The 21,456-nt window shown below is 33.0% G+C and overlaps 2 protein-coding genes across 2 annotated transcripts; both read right to left on the bottom strand.

The window, feature by feature from the left end:
- Positions 1–2,210: 2,210 nt before the first annotated feature.
- On the bottom strand, positions 2,211–5,503 carry LOC107430255 (flavonoid 3'-monooxygenase CYP75B137). Its single transcript, XM_016041079.4, has 2 exons — positions 4,433–5,503; positions 2,211–3,003 (listed from the first exon to the last, which is right to left on the bottom strand). The coding sequence occupies exons 1-2, from the start codon at positions 5,402–5,404 to the stop codon at positions 2,383–2,385; spliced, it is 1,593 nt and encodes a 530-aa protein (XP_015896565.2). The 5' UTR covers positions 5,405–5,503; the 3' UTR covers positions 2,211–2,382.
- A 6,811-nt stretch (positions 5,504–12,314) lies between these two features.
- LOC107430254 (flavonoid 3'-monooxygenase CYP75B137) lies at positions 12,315–16,107 on the bottom strand. Its single transcript, XM_016041078.4, has 2 exons — positions 15,006–16,107; positions 12,315–13,209 (listed from the first exon to the last, which is right to left on the bottom strand). The coding sequence occupies exons 1-2, from the start codon at positions 15,978–15,980 to the stop codon at positions 12,589–12,591; spliced, it is 1,596 nt and encodes a 531-aa protein (XP_015896564.3). The 5' UTR covers positions 15,981–16,107; the 3' UTR covers positions 12,315–12,588.
- Between the last annotated feature and the right edge of the window lie 5,349 nt (positions 16,108–21,456).

The raw sequence follows: 21,456 nt of genomic DNA, 5'->3' as shown, positions 1-21,456 counted from the left end.
AATGCCCATGAAGTTTTCAGCATCACCAAGAAATTTCATGGAAAGATGGTTGTCAATGCACCAGGATTGGATGAATTTTTTGCTGGGATCACATTTTCCGTTCATAAGAGATTTTACCCGATTTTGATAGTCCCAGGTCATGCCGTAGGTACCATCAATGACGATTGACCGAGGTAAGCTGTGCATTACCCAATTCATGGGCTTCTTATTGATATAAAGTTTATGAATTTCGGACATCATTTGTTAATTTTTTGGGTCAATTAGTTTAATACCCGTTAAAATTGGACTTCATTTGGACAATGTTGTGTCAAATTAAAGTTGAAACTGTATAATTAGATGTTAATGAGAGCCAATGAAATGTTCAATTTTATAAAATTGGATTTTGGGTTAAAAACCCAATTTTGACTACCAAAACCGAAGTGTTCCCAATATAATTGGACCCTTTGGTGTCCAATTTTGGAAGTCTTAGAGTTGTAAAATTTATTTTGGGACATATGATATCCACCAATGTATTTTGTTTAATTTTTGAAAGTTTAAGAAAAAATTCTTGTTAAATTTTAGGCACCAGAACTGAAACTGGAGATGATTTGATTGCGGATTAGGAGTAAATTGTATCTCCATGAGTAGCTCTATATTTTTCAGGCAAGTTAAATTGATGGTTCATAGCTTTTTTTAAATTTTATGGAATTTTATATAAATTTTGATTATACAATGATATATATTTATATATGTGAATATATATAAAGGTTATCATTTCATGTGATTTTTGGTAAGTTTTTAAACTTTTCCAAATTCTAATATGCTCATAGTAAAATTTTGAATCTTGGTATATAAAAAAGTTTTGGTAATTGGATTGATTATTACTTTACAACCTTTTAAAATAATATTTTTAGCATCAAAGGAATATTTATGATTTGATTATTTTATTTAGCTTATTTATATATGATTTGCATATGATATTGCCAATTATATTGAGTTTTTGGGTATGGATATAAAGGACAAAATGATATTTTGTTATGGAATATATGTGGGATAAGAATTTATGATATATACCGTGTGCCAAGCAATACTGTGGTTACAGATACAAATATGGCTACATTTATAGATATAGACTAGATTATATATATATATATATATATTTTATACAACCCCTTCTTATTATCATGAAATGTAGAGGTTGATTAGAGGTCCCAGCTCTGTGATGCATTAGGGACACCAAAGATTGTATGATCGCTTTCCCTTCCCCCATTGGCTTATGATGCCTTAGGACACTAAAGGTTGTATGACTGAATGTGGTATTGGTATGGCACACAAGTTCTGGGATCATGTGGATTATGATTATGAAACTATTATTTTTACTTATATGTTATTTCTGAAAAATATAATTTATTATTTAAAAATAGGATGTTATAATTGGTATCATATTTACAAATATTTTCATATAAAATATGAGGTTCACTATATTTTTGGTGAAAATTCATGGGTTTTAAAAAGGATATCTTCCAAAACAAGAGAACTTACAAAAAGGTAAAAATAAGGTTTTGAAGATAAATGATTATTTTCATAGTATTATTTTTTCCCGCTCACTAAGTTTGTCTCATATTTTTATTTTTAAATTATTTCCGTAGGCCTCAACTGATAGGTTCCATACATTGCATCCAAATATCTTCATTATTTATCATTCCACTACTGATATATTGTTTTTTTATTTAACTTTGATAATAATAAATATTCTTTTTTTCATTGATTATGATGTATGCATTATAATGTACATTTTCGATATTTTACATTTGTTCATTTGTATTTTTTAGATTCTTCTTGTAGATTAACTTAATACGTAGAACTCTTATATTTTTTTTAATTGATGATTTTTTAAAAATTCTATTAAAAGCGTTATGATATTTTATCTACATTGTTGCGTTATATTCAAATTACGAAAGATTTTACTGGATTTTTAATAGAAAATTCAGTGTGGTTAATATTAGACAAGACAACTTAAGGTGTTCGAGCAGGTCAGCAGTTTGACAATGACAAAAAGCAGTTGATCAGCCATCGGCTAGGCCAAGAGACAATCGATTTGACAAACCAATAGTGCGTAGGCTAGATGGACAATTAGTCGATTTAACGAACTGGTGGTTGGTGCAATAGTCCACCATATGAACGAATAGTCAATTTGACAAACCGATGGTCAGTGAAATGGTAAGATTGACTGAGATATTCAAGGTTGAATTTTTTTCATCAATAATAATAATATCCACAATCTTCTTTATGTGAAATTCTATATTTGAGTAATTCTAATGATAAAAAATGCCAATAATAATAATAGTAATCCCTCTTTTTATAAAGAAAGTAGGAATCCAAGTTAATGATCCTTTAGGCTACTCATATATATAGCGCCGGATCAGATAATCTAGGAGTTGGAACGGCAATGAGAGGGGTTTTCTTTTTCAGTACAATCCCAAACTTCTCAGAAAGATCCAATTTCTCTCCCCGAGGCACTACCCAATCAAAGGAATGCAAAAGGGTAGCAAGAGAATACATAACCATCCTTTCTGCCATTTGAATCCCTGCACATATTCTTCTACCAGAACCAAATGGAAAGTAATTGAAATCATTTCCACTGAAGTCCCATTTGGTGTTCAAGAACCTCTCCGGATCAAATTTCAAAGGGTTTTCCCACTTAGAAGGGTCTCTATGTATAGCCCAAACGTTTACAAAAATCCGAGACCCTTTGGGAATTGTATAGCCTCCCACAGTGCAGGTTTCGCTGGGGCAGTGAGGGATCAAGAGGGGTAGGGCTGGATGTAAACGTAGAGTTTCTTTGACGGCAGCTTGTAAATATGGAAGTTTGTAGATGTGAGACTCTTCTACAAGGTTATTTTCGCCAACTACGTCTTCTAGCTCTTGCTGTATTTTGTTCATCAGTTCTGGTTGGTTCATAATTTCAGCCATGGCGAATTCGATTGTGTTAGAGGATGTGTCACTCCCACCTACCACCATGTCCTTTCAAAAGAAAAAAAGATATTAAGAAAAAAAAAAAGAATTAAAAATGAGTTTAACTTATTTTGAAACTTGGTTTTGCTTGTACATTTCTAGTTTCTACCATTAATCAGACAATACTTTTTCTTTTTCTGGGTGACTCATTAATTAGACTATAAAGGAATAATATTAAGACACGAGAATAATAAGATCATTTACAATGCACACATATTTGACGTTATATAGGTCCCGCCAAGTCGCCATTCCGTGACTCTTAATACTCAAACCAGAAAAAGGGTAAAGCTAACCAAAATTTCTTTCAATCATCGCATTCATCACCACTTATTCCCTCGAAGAAAAACTATGATAATATAATGTGACAAGCCATTCATAGAACACTAATAATTATATTGTGACATTATTAATTACCATAGAAGATATATAATGCCTACTTCCCTCTAGTCAATAACATATAGCATTAAATACATTTAAGCTCTTGAATTATTACACATTTTTCATTTTGTATTTTACCTTTTAATCTATATGAAGTCTCAAATTGCCCATTAAACTATATATATATATATATTTATCACTTTAGTCTTTCATTCACAATCTTGCATTTGTATGGACGAATTTAATGAAACTAACTTTACACAACTTATATAATTCTCTTTGCAATAAATTGTTTATTAGAATAATGCTCCCGATACTAAATAAATGTTATGTCGGCAATAAATTGTTTATTAGAATAATACTACGGATACTAAATAAAGTTCAAGATGTATACCATGAGTGTTAATATTTAATTGATTTTATATTTATTTCTTAAAGAATTTATTTATTCTACGTTATAAATATTAACCAATAAAAATATTAACAAATAGATCTTAATATACATTTTAGTACACGTCGTTAATATCTGTAGTATTACTCTTTTTTTTATATTTTATTTTATTTTTTATTATTAGTGTATATGCCTCATTTTAGCAAATTCATAAGATAAAACTGCATGATTAGATTAATGTTATAAGAGAAAATAAAAGTTTAGGGGGCACCATATTTTTAACTTAAGTTACAAAATGTAAAAAAAATATAATAGTTAAGATAAAATGCAATTAACCCTAAAATGTTAAAAATAAAATAAAATCTTTCATAAATTGAAGATGGATATTTTAACACCAAACTTTAAATCTAAAATCTAAGATTATTATCATTGTCATCTAAGCTATCTTGATATAAAATGCATGTAAAACTTAATTGATAATCGTCAAATATTAATTTATCTCCTTAGTTCCAAGAGGTCCATATTAAAAGGACCAATAAAAATATCATAATTTTTATTATAAATCATAATTACTATCATCATCAATACTGTTATAGTATCGTACTTATATCAGTTTAATCAATATGATAGGCATTAAAAAATAATAATAAAATAAAAGAAAAAACATACCATGAGCAGGGCTTTGAGTTGGTTCATAGTCAAAGATGTCTTGGAATCTCCTCCTTCTTTCAACCTCAGCAAAAACTGCAAGAAATCCTTACAGTCGTCACCGCCCACTTTCTCAATCCTCAACCTTTGATAAATCATTCTCTCAAAGATTCCATCAAACCTCCGGGCCAACCCATCCATCTGCTTCGCTATCCCTTGCAAGTCAAACCGGGCCAGACCCGGATAAAAGTCCGAAACATTTGGCTTCCCCAGAAGCTCAGTCATTTCGGATACCACCTCCCTAAACTCCGAACCCAAGCTAGACCTCTCTTCCCCCTCCACCGTGCCACCCCACATCATGCTCGTTATCACGTTCAGTATGGTCAAGAAAATCTGCTCCCCAATATTCACCGGCGACCCCACTTTATTGTAGAAGTGACCCACCGTCTGTCGGACCTCCCGCCGCCGGAGCGCGTAAACTGAGTCCAAAGTTGTGTTGCTGAGCATTTTGAGCACGCATATTTTCCTCAACATGCGCCACTCCGGTCCATACGGTGTCCATGCTATATCGCAACCTCCGTAGGTTGCGATACGACCGGCGGCGGGGACGTCACGGTTGGCGAACGTGACGTCTTGGACTTTGAGAACTTCAGAGGCCAAGGATGGTGAGCTTATGACGATCCCAAGCTTATTCCCCAGCCGGAGTTTAAGGATGTCGCCGTAAATCTTGGACAAGCCGGAGAAGTAGGAGTGAAGCTCGGGATCAAGAGCAAGAAGGTTGCCTACGAGTGGAAGTCCTTTTGGTCCCGGCGGCAATGGCAAGGAACTCCGATTCTTGAATTTGAGAAACATCCATGCGTACCAAAAGAGAGCAAAGACTGCAGAGAGAGTGAAGAAGAGTCGTGAAAATTCATGTTTTTCTTGACTGGTTTTCACCCACCATGAACAAATAGAACTTTGAAGATTTTGAAAGAAATGTAAAGCGGGCGTCATTGTTGCAGCTTGAGGAAATTGAGGTGGAGCAATGTAGGAGAGGACTTCATACGTTCTAAAGCAAAGCGAGAGAGATCCACGCGTAGCGTGAAGACAAAACTGGTATCAGTGTGCTTGGCTAGAATTTATGAAGAAGCATCTTATCTTCTGTGTGTCTTAGCTGTCAATTCGGATTAATAAGTTGAGATTCTTTTTTATTAGAGATATTTTATTACAATAAAATAATAAATCCGAATTGATATCCATCATAGCATAATTCCGGACATTCCTCCACCATGGATTTCCAAAATGATATCCATCACAAAGACCAACCGGAAAATCTCATCATCCTATCAAATAGAACCAATTCTCACTATTCAACTATTCCATCAATGCTCTAGTATGGTCTCTGTCAGACTCAACAACTCTAATTTCCTTCTTTGGCGGTCTCAAATCATTCCAAATCAAGCATCTGGATCAATAATGCTGAGAAAGAAGAAATAATGCTGAATTCAAATCACAGCATCTGGATCAATAATGATGGTTTGCTTACTACCTCGTTATTAGTTGTGATACCTAATGATATTCAAGTCTCAATTTGGGTGTTGACAACGCCCATTCACTTTGGAAGTCCATAGAAAATCAAATATTGCCAACAACCAAAGAGGAAGACCATCTTCTCAAGGATCGTCTTGTATCAATCAAAAAAGGATCATCAACCACTGATGAATATCTCAAGAAATTTAAACAGGTTTTTGATAGCTTGGCTACCATTAACGCTCCTGTTTTAAAGGTGGACAAAGTTTTCTCATTTGCTATAGGTCTTGGACAAAATTACAAAGACTTCAAGATTGCCATGTTGACAAAACCTCCTTATCCAACATTCAATCAGTTTGTGTTGGCACTACAAAGCCATGACCAACTGATGGAAACTGAAACAGAGGGCAAGTAGGAAATTGATCACAACCAAGTTTACTTCAGACGAAGAGGAAAAGGTAAAAGGCGAGGCACTCATGGATGTCATTTTTAACTCAAGAGGGCGTGGTTTTACACCAGCTGGAAGATTCAGTGAAAACATAGAGAAGAAGGCTGACTTGAAAGCCAACACTGACCAAAATGCTAGCCAAAACATAGAAGGAAGGAAAACTCTTTCGTCAAATTTGCAAGAAATCAAATCACATTTCAATTGACTACTGGTATAGATCTGATCATTCATACACTAATGAGGAGATACCAAAAGCTCTTGCTGCCCTCAAGACATTAACAAAAGATCCCAGCTTCTATGCTCATTCAGGAGCCACATAGCATATGACCAATGATCCAGGTAATGTCTATAATGCTAAACCTTACAATGGAAAAATCAGTATATATGTTGGAGATGGTAACTGTCTAAATATCTCTCACATTGGTAAAATTAAACTACAAACTCAAAATGGAATTAGCTTTGAACAAAGTATTAGTTGTTCCTGACTTGAAAAAGAATTTATTGTCGGCTAGTCAATTAACTAAAGAAAACGAATGCTTTGGTGAATTTTCCTTTAATGGGTTTGTGATAAGAGATTACAGCAAAAGAGTTTTAGCCATTGGATACAAGAAAGGGAAGCTGTATGTACTTTATGGAGGGAGTCACCAAGCATTGAACACAACAAGGGCATCTTCAGAGCTGTGGCCTCAACATATGGGCCACCCAAATTCAAATATGTTAAAGCTTTTAAATTCTAAGAACTTTATTAATATTTGTTGTTAGACAAAGACCTTTAATGTCTGTGCTAGTTGCTAGATGGGACAGAATTGCAAACTTGCCATTGGTTTATTAAATAACTTGCTAATAAGCCTTTGGAAAAGATACATTGTGACTAGGGGGACGTGCCCCAACTATTTCTTCTTAAAAATATCGGTTTTACGTTATCTTTAATAATGATTGCACAAGATATACCTGGCTATTTCCTTTACATAAGAAATCAGAATTTTTTGTATGCTTTGTGCAAAAATTGGTTGAAAACCAATTTGATCACAAAATAACAATCGTTCAAAGTGATGGAGGAGGAGAGTTTACATCCTCTGCTTCAAAGATCACTTAAACAGGTATTGAATTTTGCATCTAGTCTCATGTCCAGGTACACTGGAGCAGAATGGAGTTACGGAAAGAAAGCATCGATATATAGTTGAAGCAGGTCCCACCATAATGTTTCACACCAATGCTATGGCTTGAAGCATTCATGACTGTGGTATACCTTATCAATCAAATGCTCTTCATCACTTTTAAAGTTTGAAACACCATATTTTAAGTTATATAAAGCGCATCCTGATTATAGTATTCTAAAAATTTTTGGATGCAGGTGTTATCCTTACCCAAGAGATTATGGACAAAACAAGTTATCTAAGAAAATATACCTTTGTGTATTCCTTGGATATATTCCACAACACAAAGGAGTCAAATGATTTTATCCTCAAAACAAGTATAGTTTAAATATCTAGACATATGGTCTTTGACGAAAAAACCTTTCCATATCATACAACTAATAATATTCTCTTGCAAGGATCATTAATAATAATAAATTTTCTAGATCATTATGACATTCCATCAGTAACCATAAGCAACGAGAGATCATATGCACAACCATCCACTACACCAGATTCGACTTGCTGTGAACAAATGAAGACATTCCATAAAGCAGAAATAGATGATCAATCAATGCACAAATTTGAAAATAACGATCAAGAGAAACTTGATTCACTGGAATTGCATTTTGGAAACAGTATTGATGATCAAGTAGAAGGATCAAATACACAGCCATTTAATCAGACAAAAAACAATTTAGAACCAATGCAACTTATTAATGCCCCATCAATATCAGCATGTTCTCCTTCAAAACTTTTTATTCATGATTCAGTAGGTATTCAGGATAACTTGTTTGCTGACTTGCAGATTCCAAAGAATGGGGAATAACAAGTGACAAATAGTCATCAAATGGTTACTTGGCAGAAGCTTAAAAGGAATCCTTAATTAGCTTCTCAAATGGCTCTTGTATCTATCATTAGTGAGCCACAGTAGCTTCAAGCTATGCAGGAGGAAAATAACTGCCTTTCACAAGAATGACACCTGGACACTTGTACCCAGACGAGTACTTGCAAACATAGTTGGATCAAAATGGGTCTATAGAACTAAACATAATGAAGATGGAACCATAAATCGACTTAAGGCCAGATTAGTTGCTCATAGTTATACTCAAATTGAAGGATAGGACTTCAACGAAACTTTCAGTCAAGTAATCAGACATACAACAGTTCGAATAGTCATTTCAACTGCCATAACTCAACGATGGAATATACATCAGATGGAATTAAAAATGGATTCCTTCATGGTGAACCTAAAGAGCAAGTATTCATGAAGCAACCTCCAGAATTCATACATACCTCTCAACCAAATTATGTTCTTTTGAAAAAGTCATTCTATTGGCTAAAACAAGCCCTTAGCGCATGGTATGACAAACTGTCACAATTTCTTCTCTAACTAGGATTCATTCGTATATAGCGAAGCAGATCCTTCTTTGTTTATTTTGTATAAAAATGAATATATTATTTTACTTCTGTTTTACGTAGATGACCTTTTTATAAGGAATGACAATGAACTCTTTAAGTATCTTATCAAACAAATGGGAAAGGAATTTGCCATTAAAGATTTGGGAAGACTACATAAAGGAATTTGCCATTAAAGATTTGGGAAGACTACATTACTTCATCGGAATAGAAGCACGTTACCCTTCACAAGGAATTTTTCTCACTAAATCAAAATACACGACAGATTTGTTGACAAAAGCACAAATGCTTGAGGCTTCACCTACGAAGACAGCCATGGCAATCAAAGTTCCTTCTCAGCAAAATGATCTGCAGTTAGTTGACCCAACAGAATACAGAAGGCTAGTTGGCAACCTACAATATTTAACCTTCAAAAGACATGATAACGCTTATGCTGTAAGTCGTGTCTGTCAACATTTTCAAGCTCCAACACTTCAAATCTTCATGAAGTAAACAGAATTATGAGATACCTCAAAGGCACTCTTCATTTTGGGTTACGCTTCATCTGTCAAAGCTCTTTGAACCTTATTGGATACAGTGATGTAGATTGGACAGGATGTCCCATTACATATCGAAGCACAAGTGGGTACTGTATATTCCTTGGAGCCAACTGTAAGTCCTACTCCTCTAAAAAGCAACATATGTCTCTCGCTTAAACACATAAGCGGAATATCGCGTAATTGCAACAACAGCATAGCAATAACTCGGATCATATATTTACTTCGTGACATTGGAGTTATTCTTCTCAAACCACCTCATTTACTCTGTGATAATATTAGTGCATTTCACATGACCATTAATCCAATACTTCATGGTAGAAAGAAGCATAACCAAATAAATTACCACTTTGTGTGGAAAAAAAAAGTGGCCATTGGACAACTAATTACTCGGCATATACCATCACACCAGCGTCTAGCTGATATTCAAACAAAGGCTCTGCCTGATAATATCTTTTGACAACTAAGGATCAAACTTAGCGTTTCAAACCTTCCACTACCATATTTGAGGGGGCATGATGAAAGAGATAATTCAGCTATAAAAAAAGGAAACTGAGATAATTCAGTTGTCAAAACAGGAAACACAGCAAGGCAAGAATCAACTCATAATGACAAAGAAAACCAAAGGGGAAGGCAAGAATCGACTCATAATGACCAAGAAAACCAAGAGGAAAGAAGGCAAGAATCCTATCAGCACCAAATCATCTCCAACGACTCCTTCCTTACAAGAAGATCCGTCAAGAAATAGAAGCACAACTAAGGAAATTATCATTAAGGAAAATATTCCTTGAATCATTTCGGTTGACTTGTATTTTAAGTAATAGAGTTGACTTCCTCCTTATTCTTTATTTTCCTTTAGATATACAGAAGCTTCTTGTATCTGTAAGTGTCAGTTGTATTTCTTTTGTAAAAAAACCAATTATCGAATTTGGTCTCTTACAGTTCACAATTTATCAAAATTCCACACCCTTCTCTCTTTCCTCTCTCTTTTCTCTCCTCTCTGTCTCTCTCTCTCTCTCTCTCTCTCTCTCTCTTTTCTCCACAACTCTTTCTCTCTCCTTTCAATCTTTCTCTATCTCTCATGTTCGTGAAAGACTTCATGTAGATTTTGTTTTCCTTTTGCAAATTGCTAAATCAAACGTAAGAAAATTTCTATTTTCTTTCCCTTACTTCTTCTCTATTTTTTTTTCCCCCCTTTTCCAACATTCAAACAAAGCCTAAAGGTTTTTAAGAGAAATTATGGTTTGTTGTGTATGTAGGTTTAGTTTTAAATTATTAAAGATCAAATAGATATAAATTATTAGTGTAGCTAGCATAAAAAAATTTTAGAATGGGTTATATAGATTATAGTGCAGCAGGCATATTTTGTAGTGTAGATAAAATTACCCTTCAATTTAATAAGTTATCAAACACTTATTATCTTACGACTTAGTATAAGCTACCAACTGTTTTATTGATTCTTTTTTTAACACAGTAAAACCTGAATTTTTTTTTTTTTTTTCAGCACAACTATAATTGATTCTTTTAAAATGTAAGCATTACCGAACTAAGTCTTTAGACACATCTCATGTCTCTCTATGTAGCATGAGGACTTTATTAGCATCTTTTCCCTTTTTCATGTTAACAATACTCAATATTTGTATTTATCAGCACATTAACGAGGTCAAGGAATAAAACAATTATATCATGCTCTATTATAGTAAACATTGACACTGCTACATATCTGAGTTCCAATATAATATATCCATGGTTGTTACTATCATACAATATGCGATATGTATCGTTTTGGTAGGGCTTCGATACGTATCATGAATTGTATCAGAAATTTTACCGTATCAGACGATACATCAAAAATGTATCAAATGATACTTCTGATACACCCCGAGAGCGATATGTTCTCATCTTCTCTTGATTTTGCTTTTTTTCTTTTTCTGTTTTTTTCTTTTCTTTCCCCTTCGAAAGTCTTCTCCTCTGTTTTTTCGATGCATCGACTTCTACTTTTCTCCAGCGAAACATGTTTTTTTAACGTTAAAAATCTTTTGGGCACAAATTTGGCATATTTGTCCGTCTATGCTTTATCATTAATTTATTACTATGTTGCTATTTGTATTGTGATAGGAATCTATTATATTTAGAATACTGTATGTTCTATTATTTTCAATAGCTTTGTAGGGAGGCTCTAGGTTGAAAAATCATTTAGCAATAAAACATGTCAATACAGCTCCTTGTACTAAATGTGGAGAAGAGATTAGTGAGTTTTTAAAAAATATACTAGGGGTGAGATGGATTTTTGAGTACAATAAAGACATACATACATTTATACATATATATCATAAAAGTAGCATATGTTATAATACACGATACACTTTTTAGGCAAAACAATATATGATATGATATATATTTTAGTAACTCTAAATGTATATATTTTCAAAACAAAAAAAAAAAGAAAAAAAAAAAAGAAGTTCCCAATATATCTTTAAGTGGGATCTATATTGTGCTCATCACATAACCTCCCAGAATTTGATTAACCAGAAAAAGAAAATCCCAGAATTTGGAATCTATATGCTTTCTACACTGTCTACCCTCAACATAAAGACTCTCCCTTAGTTTTCTGCACTGGTCCAATAGATCTAGGCGGACCATCGAGTTTTCAGGCGGTTGAAATGATTTTCTTCTTTATAAGAAGACAATAAAACCGAATATGGAGATGGGATGAAGTGAGCCCTGGACACTAATTTCCTTTAAATCTAAATATAATTTTGACTGTTGATAAAATTTAAAGATAAAGAATAGCATCTGGATGTTAGAATAAAATACATTATTCCTGGATAAGAGCATGTTTGCAAATTAATATATATTTGAAAAACTTTAAACATTATAAAATTGCATGGTGCACAATACAAAAGGAAAATGAACTCCAAAACTGACCCCCCCCAAGAATCTTTATGGCTTCACTAGCAATGCTTAGAATCTTTCAGGCTTGGATAACAATGCTCAGCAAGCGCATTCTATTATTATACGCAACTAATCAGCTTTTTTTGTAGTTTGTACTCTTTTCTTTGAAAATGTACTTCCTGAGTAGTTCACTAACTTAGCCCAAAAAGAGAGAGAGAAGATAAGACCTATAGACTACACATACAGAGCCGGATCCGATAATCTTGGAGTGGGGATAGCAACGAGAGGTATTTTCTTTTTCAATACAATCCCAAACTTCTCAGAAAGATCCAACTTTTCTCCAGGGGGCACTTCCCAATCAAAGGAATGCAAAAGTGTGGCAAGAGAATACATAACCATTCTCTCAGCCATTGCTATCCCTGCACATATTCTTCTCCCTGAACCAAATGGAAAGTAACTGAAATCACTTCCACTGTAGTCCCATTGACTGTTCAAGAACCTCTCCGGATCAAATTTCAATGGGTTTTCCCACTTGGAAGGGTCTCTATGAATCGCCCAAACGTTAACAAAAATCCGAGACCCCTTTGGAACCGTATAGCCTCCCACAGTGCAGGTTTCGCTTGGGCAATGAGGGACCAAGAGAGGCAAAGTTGGGTGTAAGCGCAGGGTTTCTTTGACTACAGCTTGTAAGTATGGAAGATTGTGGATGTGAGACTCCTCTACAAGTTTATGTTTGCCAACTACGTCTTCTAGTTCTTGATGGATTTGCTTCATGATTTTTGGTTGGTTCATGATTTCAGCCATGGCGAACTCGATTGTGTTCGAGGATGTGTCACTCCCTCCCACCACCATATCCTGTTCATATATGTATATATATAGTGCACAAATATTTCTTATCAAGAAACTTTATAAGTTATGTACCAAAAGTTGTTTTGACAAAGTAATTTCATCGCTGTGTTGATCAAAAGATTCAGGATCTCCACTAAATGGATACCAAAATAGTAGTAAAATAATCAATCTTTTCTTAACAGTCAATTATAAATCTTATGAATTAGTGACTTTATAATGTATTATATATTATGTAATTATAAGCATAATCGTTGTTTCAAAAAAAATATTATAAGTATGGGAGAGAAATTATTAAAAGGATTTTTATCTAATTTTCTTAGCTAATTTCAAAAAAGTATTTTAATTTTACTGTAATTTACAAAGAACTAGTTAAGGAAATTCTGGTTTAACGGTAGAATAACAATTTTTTTATTTTAATTTAATTTATTTCTATCCTTCGGAGATTTATGGGCTGCGTGGCTAAAAGGTATTATAGGAACATAAAAGCTAATTACTATGGATAGAGCTTTTCCACCCGTGTCAATATTTTTTTTTTAAAAACAATTTATTTAAATTATAATTTATTCAAAATTTTTATTATTTTATAATTTAAATTTATATTTTTATAAATACAAATAAAGATATTCAATCTTTAAATCTAATCTTCTTTAACAATAGTTTCATAATGTTATATATTTACCTAAATTTTTTATTAAAGAAAAAAAAAATTTGTCAGCACGCTCATAATGTCACAGGTCATATCAATCGGCAGTAATACCAAAAAAGACCCAACCAAGACACACAAAAAATCAAAACCCACCCCACCATCACCCCTATATAATATTCCGATTTTATAACCAAAACTTTATTTTATAAAGAAATAATAAGAACATTTTTAATAATTTTATTAGTTTTAAGGATAAAATTTTTTAAATAAAGAGTATTTTAAAATTTTATATAACAACGAATCATATTAAACTCCAACAGTATTATTTAACATTATTTTTTATTTATCAATTCCTAATAAATAATTAATTATGATTTACTTTTATTTTAATTTTGTTTATTCCTTTCCAGCTTCCTCTTTTGCTCTTTTGAAATTGAATATAAAAAAATCAAACTAAGTATAGTTATAATTGTGGGTTGAAAATTATAGAGCTAATAGATATATTAAAAAATTTTATATAGAAGGGGGTCTCACATTTTTATTTGAACCTTTTGAAATTATAAAAATAGCTATCACTAAACTTTTAAAAAGCCTAGATATGCTAGTGATAATAACAACAATAAAGAAGAAATGGAACCGACATTAACAAGCATCTGTTTTGATTGTTTGATATCCCTAATCATACATGTGCTATATTTAAATATATATATATATATAGATATAGATATAGATATAATTACTCCGCTTTTAGTTGCCGACCTACATTTATAACATATTATTCATCTACCAATCATTGTTATTATTAATAAAGTGTATAAGTTATTTGATATTTAAATGGTTGTATTGCAAAATTTATTTTTTTCAAATTAAAATTTTAAAATAAATAATAAAATACAATTAATTATTAATTTCCATATCAGCAATATCCTCACAGCTATTAATCATTACTAACTCTGAATTCGTTATGAAAAGCTAAGATGTTGTTACCATGGAAATTTTATTAACCCAATTAATTGAGTTTAAATAAATTGAACCAATCGTTGACATAAAACTTAAAAATATAATTCATCAAGTTTATTAAATAATAATTGAAGGTTAAAAAAAAAAAAAAAAACAAACAAACAAACAAAAATAACGGGATATGCATAGAACGTACCATGAGGAGGGCCTTGAGTTGATTCATGGTCAAAGGAGTCTTTGAATCTCCTTCATCTTTTAAACGCAACAAAAACTGTAAAAAATCCATACTTTTTTCACCACCAACCTTCTCGATCTTCAATCTCTGAGCAATCATTTTTTCAAATATCCCATCAAACCTCCGGGCCACCCCATTCATCTGCTTCTGTATCCCTTGAAAATCGAATCGGGCCAGACCCGGATAAAAGTCCGAAATATTAGGCTTCCCCAACATCTGGGTCATCTCGCCTACCAGCTCTCTAAACTCCGCACCCAAGCTAGACCTCTCTTCCCCTTCCACTGTACCACCCCACATCATGTTCGTTATCACGTTCAAAATGGTCAAGAACATCTGCTCCCCGACGTTCACCGGCGACCCAACTTTACTGTAGAAAAAGCCCACCGTCTGTCGGACCTCCCGGCGCCGGAGAGTGTAAACGGAATCCAAGCTTGTGTTGCTGAGCATCTTGAGGACACAAACTTTCCTCAACATCCTCCACTCGGGTCCATACGGTGTCCATACTATATCGCAACCGCCGTAAGTTGCGATTCTGCCGGCGGCAGGGATATCACGGTTGGCGAACGTGATGTCATGGTCTTTGAGCACTTCTCGGGCTAAGGATGGTGAGCTGACGACAATCCCTAGTTTGTTTCCTAGCCAGAGCTTGAGGATTGGGCCGTAAGTCTGTGACAAGCCGGCGAAGTAGGAGTGGAGCTCGGGATCGAGAGCCAGAAGGTTCCCGACCAACGGAAGCCCTTTTGGGCCAGGCGGCAATGAGAAAGTCCGGCTTTTGGATTGGAGAAACTTCCATGCGTACCAAAAAACAGCGAAGATAGTAGAAAGCGTGAAAAAAAATCGTGAACTGTCATGATTTTGTTGAGTGGTGGTACTTTTCGACCACCATGAAGCAAAGGAGTTTTGAAGATATTGAAAGAAATCCGATTTGATCGCCATTGGGGATAACAAAAATATATTTGAAATAGAAGAAAATGTCGAGGGCGGTCCGGATGGGACTTTGTTGGAGTTGTATGGACCGCAATATATTTAATGGGTTCTAGGAAATGTGACAAGAAAAGCCCATATGTAGCGTGAAGACAAAGTTTGTCTTGTGCGGTGCGGCTAGAATTTGTGAAAAAGTATATTCCTTTTTTTTTGCCTTTTTAATTTATGTGTTCTCCCCCGGCGACAATTCCGATGAACCGATATTTTTTCTTGTATATCATGAAAAAGTTTTATTTTTATTTTTTATATAATCAAATACATGACACTTCATGGTATAAGAAATCATTTAAAATTTATTTACCAAAAATATATTTTATAATTTTAATATTTAAATACTTATTTTATAATGTGCATATACTTTATTATATCATTTTAATTAAAAGTGACATATAATGACAGGGGTACCATTATTGTAATTATCATAGCATTTTACGGCTTTTTTTCTTTCAAAAATGAAATTTGTTTATCTTCTTTTAGCCCAAAAAAAAAAAAAAAAAAGTGCTTTTACATTCTTTGTTTTTTTTCCTGTTCCTTTTTCCTTTTGGTGAGACCTCATGAGCAGCAAGACAGATCCAGTAGCAGTGAGGAATATGACCCTAGTTTCTCTTTTTCTTTCCTTCAAATTTATAGTCAATGAAAGTACCTAACAATTTAACCATTAGTGCACACAATTGGGTTGAAGAAACACACCCAAATTTTTTTTATAAAAAAAAAAAAAAAAAAAAAAAAAAAGACGAGACAAAAATCCGAACGTGATAGTTCCCTGCTTCTTTTTACACTTCCATTCTATTTTCATATAGTCTCATTAATTGAAATATTAAAAACACCCAATTTATTAATTATTTTTTTTTTTCAAATTCCAATATTTCCTAATGTGAATATTAGCTTCAATTCGAAATATCCAGCAATGGAGTTGCTAGTTTTGGAACAAGGATTCTATTAGCACCCACAATTTCTTGAATAGAAAACGAAATCGTGGAAAACTAACAAAGATAGCCGTGAAGCAAACTTTGGCTACGTATGGAAGACTTCTTAAGCTACTCTAATGGGTGGGCATATTTGAATTTCATAGAATGGGATTTCTCAATCCAATGGCAAAGGCAACTTCATCGGACGAGATCTAGTCTAATGCGGTGGTGAATGTTTGAAATAATAGTAAAGCTAATATTTTTCAATGGCCTGTGCATTTTTTATATTTCAAAATAATGGAAATGTGTAAATTATTTTTGCTAGTGCAAGTTGATGTTTTTTTTCCCCCTTCTTCAAAGGATTTTATTGGTGTTGATGATAAAATATATATATTTTTCGACCACCTTGAAGTAAAGGAATTCTAAAGGAATTGAAAGAAATCATACATGTGGTCGCCACTGGGATAATAACAATGTACTTAAAATCCAATAAACTGTGGAGGTGGCTGGGATGGGACTTTGTTGGAATGATATGGGCCGCAAAATATCCCGCGCAAAGTGACAAAAAAACCAATTTGTAGCTTGAAGATAAAGTTTTTCTTGTGTGGTGGGGCCAGAATTTGTTAAAAATCGTCGTTTTTTTGTTTTAGGGAAAAAAAAACCTTTTTTTTTTTAATAATCAAATGCATGACATTCTATGTTATTATAAATCATTTATAACTATTTTGTAAAGTTTATATACTTTATTATAGCATTTTAATCGAAAATGATACATAATAATATGGTTACTATTACTCTAATTATCATAGTAAAAAAAATTTATTTATATATTTTTAATTTTTCCATTTCCAAAAGAAATTAAAAAATTAAAAAAATTAAAAAAAAAAAAAAAGATTCCAACATTTCCAATTTTTCTTTCCAATCAATTTAAACTTATCCATTTCCCTTTAAGCTTGAGGTCAATATTAGGAATCAACATATTTAATATCAATTCAAATTACCACTAACAAGCCCATAACAACTTGCAACCATTCCGCGAAACAAAGGTTCTCAACATAACATCAATTCATGCTACAATGATTCAAGTTCTATAAATTTCCTTGATCAACATCAAAAGTCCATGCTTACTCACCTTAATTCTCCATAGTTCTCCTTATGCCCACCTATAATTTATCATACTTTAAAATACTCAAGTACCCAAACAAATAATATTTCCAAATAAAAAAATTCGAATAAAAACTTAAAAGAAAATTCTTATGGTGTTTCTTGGTAAAAAAATAAACAAGACGCCATCTAATTTATTTGATGCTCAATAAAATTACAGCATGCAACTTTTCATTCTCAAAGCAAAAATTTATATATTCAACATATGCATCACATTTCGAGGAAAACCAAAAATACAAGGAAAAAAAAAAAACGATCATTCAAAAATTTAGGACATCCTCTCAATTTGGCCAAGAAAAAACAAGTCCACCATTATTGGTTTTGAAAACTAAGTTGATATTAAAGTGCATCACATAGAAAAGAATCAGCTCAAAATTCAAAGATGCTTGACAAATACCGAATTTACGAGTGTAATTAGGCAAAAAAAAAATTAAATAAATAATCATTAAAAGATAAATAATCGTAAAATATGATAGTGAAGAGAAGAACAAACAAATTTCACCTTTTAAGCCCATAAAAACAACATGTGAGACAAGGTCAATCTAAATCACAATTGCACAAAACATGTTACAAGTTTAACCTTAGAACATCAACGAAAAAATCTTGAGAAAATAAGAAAAGGCTCTTGGTTTAAAAAACCAAGCTTTTTCCTTTACCAAACCTTATCCTCTTCAATAAGCAAACTAGAATCAATGCTAAAAAGTTAACTTACCTAAAACATAGAACAAGCCAACTTAAAATTTCAAAGATTAACAAGTAAAGATTTAAGAACAAGACATGGAGGGTTCTCAGTTTGGAATGGTCAAAGGTCGCTTGAGTTTGGTTTTGAAAGCCCATAGATCAACACATGCAAGGAAATATTCACATTCCAACACCAATTACCCAAAATAAAAGATATAAAACCAAGTAAAGATTGAAGACATAGCAAAAGAAAATTTGTATATGAGCATCCATTTATCTTGGGTTTACAAGCTTATCAACACCCATGAATTTCATTTTGAAAAACTTCACCAGATTCCACATACAGTAAGATCAAAGTACTTGAAATCACAATATTCAAAGTATAAAACAAAAATTGCTAGAAAACCAAGAAATAAACATGCTTGAACACTCCATCACCTTTCGGTTTCAATAAGAAGAATGAAGGCAAAATTCAAGCTACAATGAAAAAAAAAAGGGATATGAGACCTGCTAAAGGAGAAGAAAGAAAAAGAAAACAAACAAAGGTTGAGATTTTAGAGTGGACTGTTCAATTTTGGAGAAGAATAAGAAAGAGAAAGAAAATTTAGGAGAGATAGCTAGCAAACTACACCGCATCGGTATCAAAAATTCAGTGGGACCTCTCTATAAATAGGATATAACTAACAATACAAACAAAATAATAAGGCACTACTAATGGATTTCCCACCAAAAATCAACAACATAACAACAAACCCTACAATAATAATTTCACTATCAATCTCCACAAGTCCATATCGTGGGTTCTAAGACCTAAGTTCTGAGGAAATCAAATAAAATATAGAGTTATACATATTAGGTTAATTTATCAGAGCACTAAATTAGTGTATAAATGTTTAGACTAGAAAGCAACATAAACATAAATTCAATAGTACTTGGAAAGAAAAGTACATCAAATAGCTAAACAAGGTACTGAAATTGAAGTTTAGAAGTTGTGGACTAACGAAGAAGATGCCTAGTAGTGAAGTGTGCAACCAATCAAGTAAAGCCATGGGAAAAGTAATTTAAAAATAAAACTATATAATGAGCTCAAAAGTGAAAGGAAATATGTTATGAAAATAAACATTATTTTAAAAATCCTTTATCTCAAGACCTTATTTTCACTTTTTGAATGTTCACCTATTTTGAAAAATAGTTTTTACAAAATCCATATTTATTACCAAAACTTTACAGTTCCCATAATTCATAAGATAAAGAAAATAATATCAAAAATTCCATAAACTCATAAGTAAAATAACATTTCCATAACTCATAGTTCTTTTAATATCAATAACCATATGTACTATATGCCAATGTGTCATATAATACCCCGTTGTACCATAATTATGACTATAACTTGTCATATGACAATATCTAGCATCCTAGTGTGTTATAAACTACTAGTCAGTTAAGGCTTAGAGGAAAGAAATTTAAAAACAATCAGTCAGTTAAGACCCAAGGTAAAGCAATTTAAAAGCAAAACTATAATATGAGCTTAGTGAGTGAATAAGTAATATATTATGAAAATAAACATTATCCTTAAAAGTACTTTATATTATGAAAGTAAATATTATTCTTAAAAATCATTTTTACAAGACCTTACTTTCACTTTCTGAAAGTTTCCCTATTTTGAAAAAAAGTTTTCATAAACCATTGAATGGAATATGCTACAAGTGCTACATAGAGAATGAGATGGCCCACTAGATTGCCTTCCTTGATAACCACTGTATTACCCGGCACAGTGAAAAACCACTGTCATTGACAATAAACTACTGACTTGTGGTGACTAGTGTGGGTGAGTGTAGGTGGCATTAGCAGGCTAACTAGTACCCAATCCCACATTGCCTAGGTTTAAACCAAAAGATGATCTAAATATAATTATAGTCACTCTCATTAGGCTGAGGCCTTTTCAGAGCGGTTGGCTTTAAGGTTCGAAAGAATTCTAAAGTTAAGTATACTTAGATGTGAGCAATCTTAGGATGAATGACCTCCTTGAAAGCCCTGAATAAAAAATCCCATATCAAGTGTGGTGGCTAAATTATAGATGATATCAACAGAGAGTAATAGGTCTACCAGTGGAGGTGAAATATTACAAATGGTATTAAACCCTTTAACCAGCTAGAAGTGTGCTAGCAAATACATTGGGCCCCTAGGGAAGTGGATTGAAACGACTGGTGTGAGAGGGTGTAGGGCATTGGCAGGTTACCTAGTGTCCAATCTCATATTGCCTAAATGTAGATCAAGGGATTATTTAAATGTCATAATAGTCATTCTCATAACGTCATGCACTTTTTAGAGCGGTTGACTACATGTTTCAAGAAAGCTCCAAAGTTAGGCATACTCAAGTAAGAGTAATCCAAGGATGAATGACCTTTTGGGAAGCTCTGAAAAAAAAAAGAATTCCACACCAAGTGCGGTGGCTAAATTGGAGATAATATTGGTAGAGAATGATAGGTCATGCCAATGAAGATGGGGTGTTACAAATGGAATCAAATTGCAACAACCAGTATGGACAGGTGTGATGCACTTACAGACTACCTGGTATCCAATCCCACATCATCTGAGTGTCAATCAAGGGATTATTTAACTATAATAATAGTTACTCTTATAATGCCGAAGTCTTTTTAAAGCGTTTGGCT

This window comes from Ziziphus jujuba, chromosome 6 (genome assembly GCF_031755915.1).
Source record: "Ziziphus jujuba cultivar Dongzao chromosome 6, ASM3175591v1".
Taxonomy (NCBI): domain Eukaryota; kingdom Viridiplantae; phylum Streptophyta; class Magnoliopsida; order Rosales; family Rhamnaceae; genus Ziziphus; species Ziziphus jujuba.
This window is presented reverse-complemented; position numbering and strand designations above follow the sequence as displayed.

Coding starts and splice junctions, on each gene's coding strand:
- LOC107430255 (XM_016041079.4), bottom strand. CDS start 5,404: ATGACGCCCGCTTTACATTTCTTTCAAAATCTTCAAAGTTCTATTTGT. Junction 3,004..4,432: donor AACTCAAAGCCCTGCTCATG/GTATGTTTTTTC, acceptor TTCTTTTGAAAG/GACATGGTGGTAGGTGGGAG.
- LOC107430254 (XM_016041078.4), bottom strand. CDS start 15,980: ATGGCGATCAAATCGGATTTCTTTCAATATCTTCAAAACTCCTTTGCT. Junction 13,210..15,005: donor AACTCAAGGCCCTCCTCATG/GTACGTTCTATG, acceptor ATATATGAACAG/GATATGGTGGTGGGAGGGAG.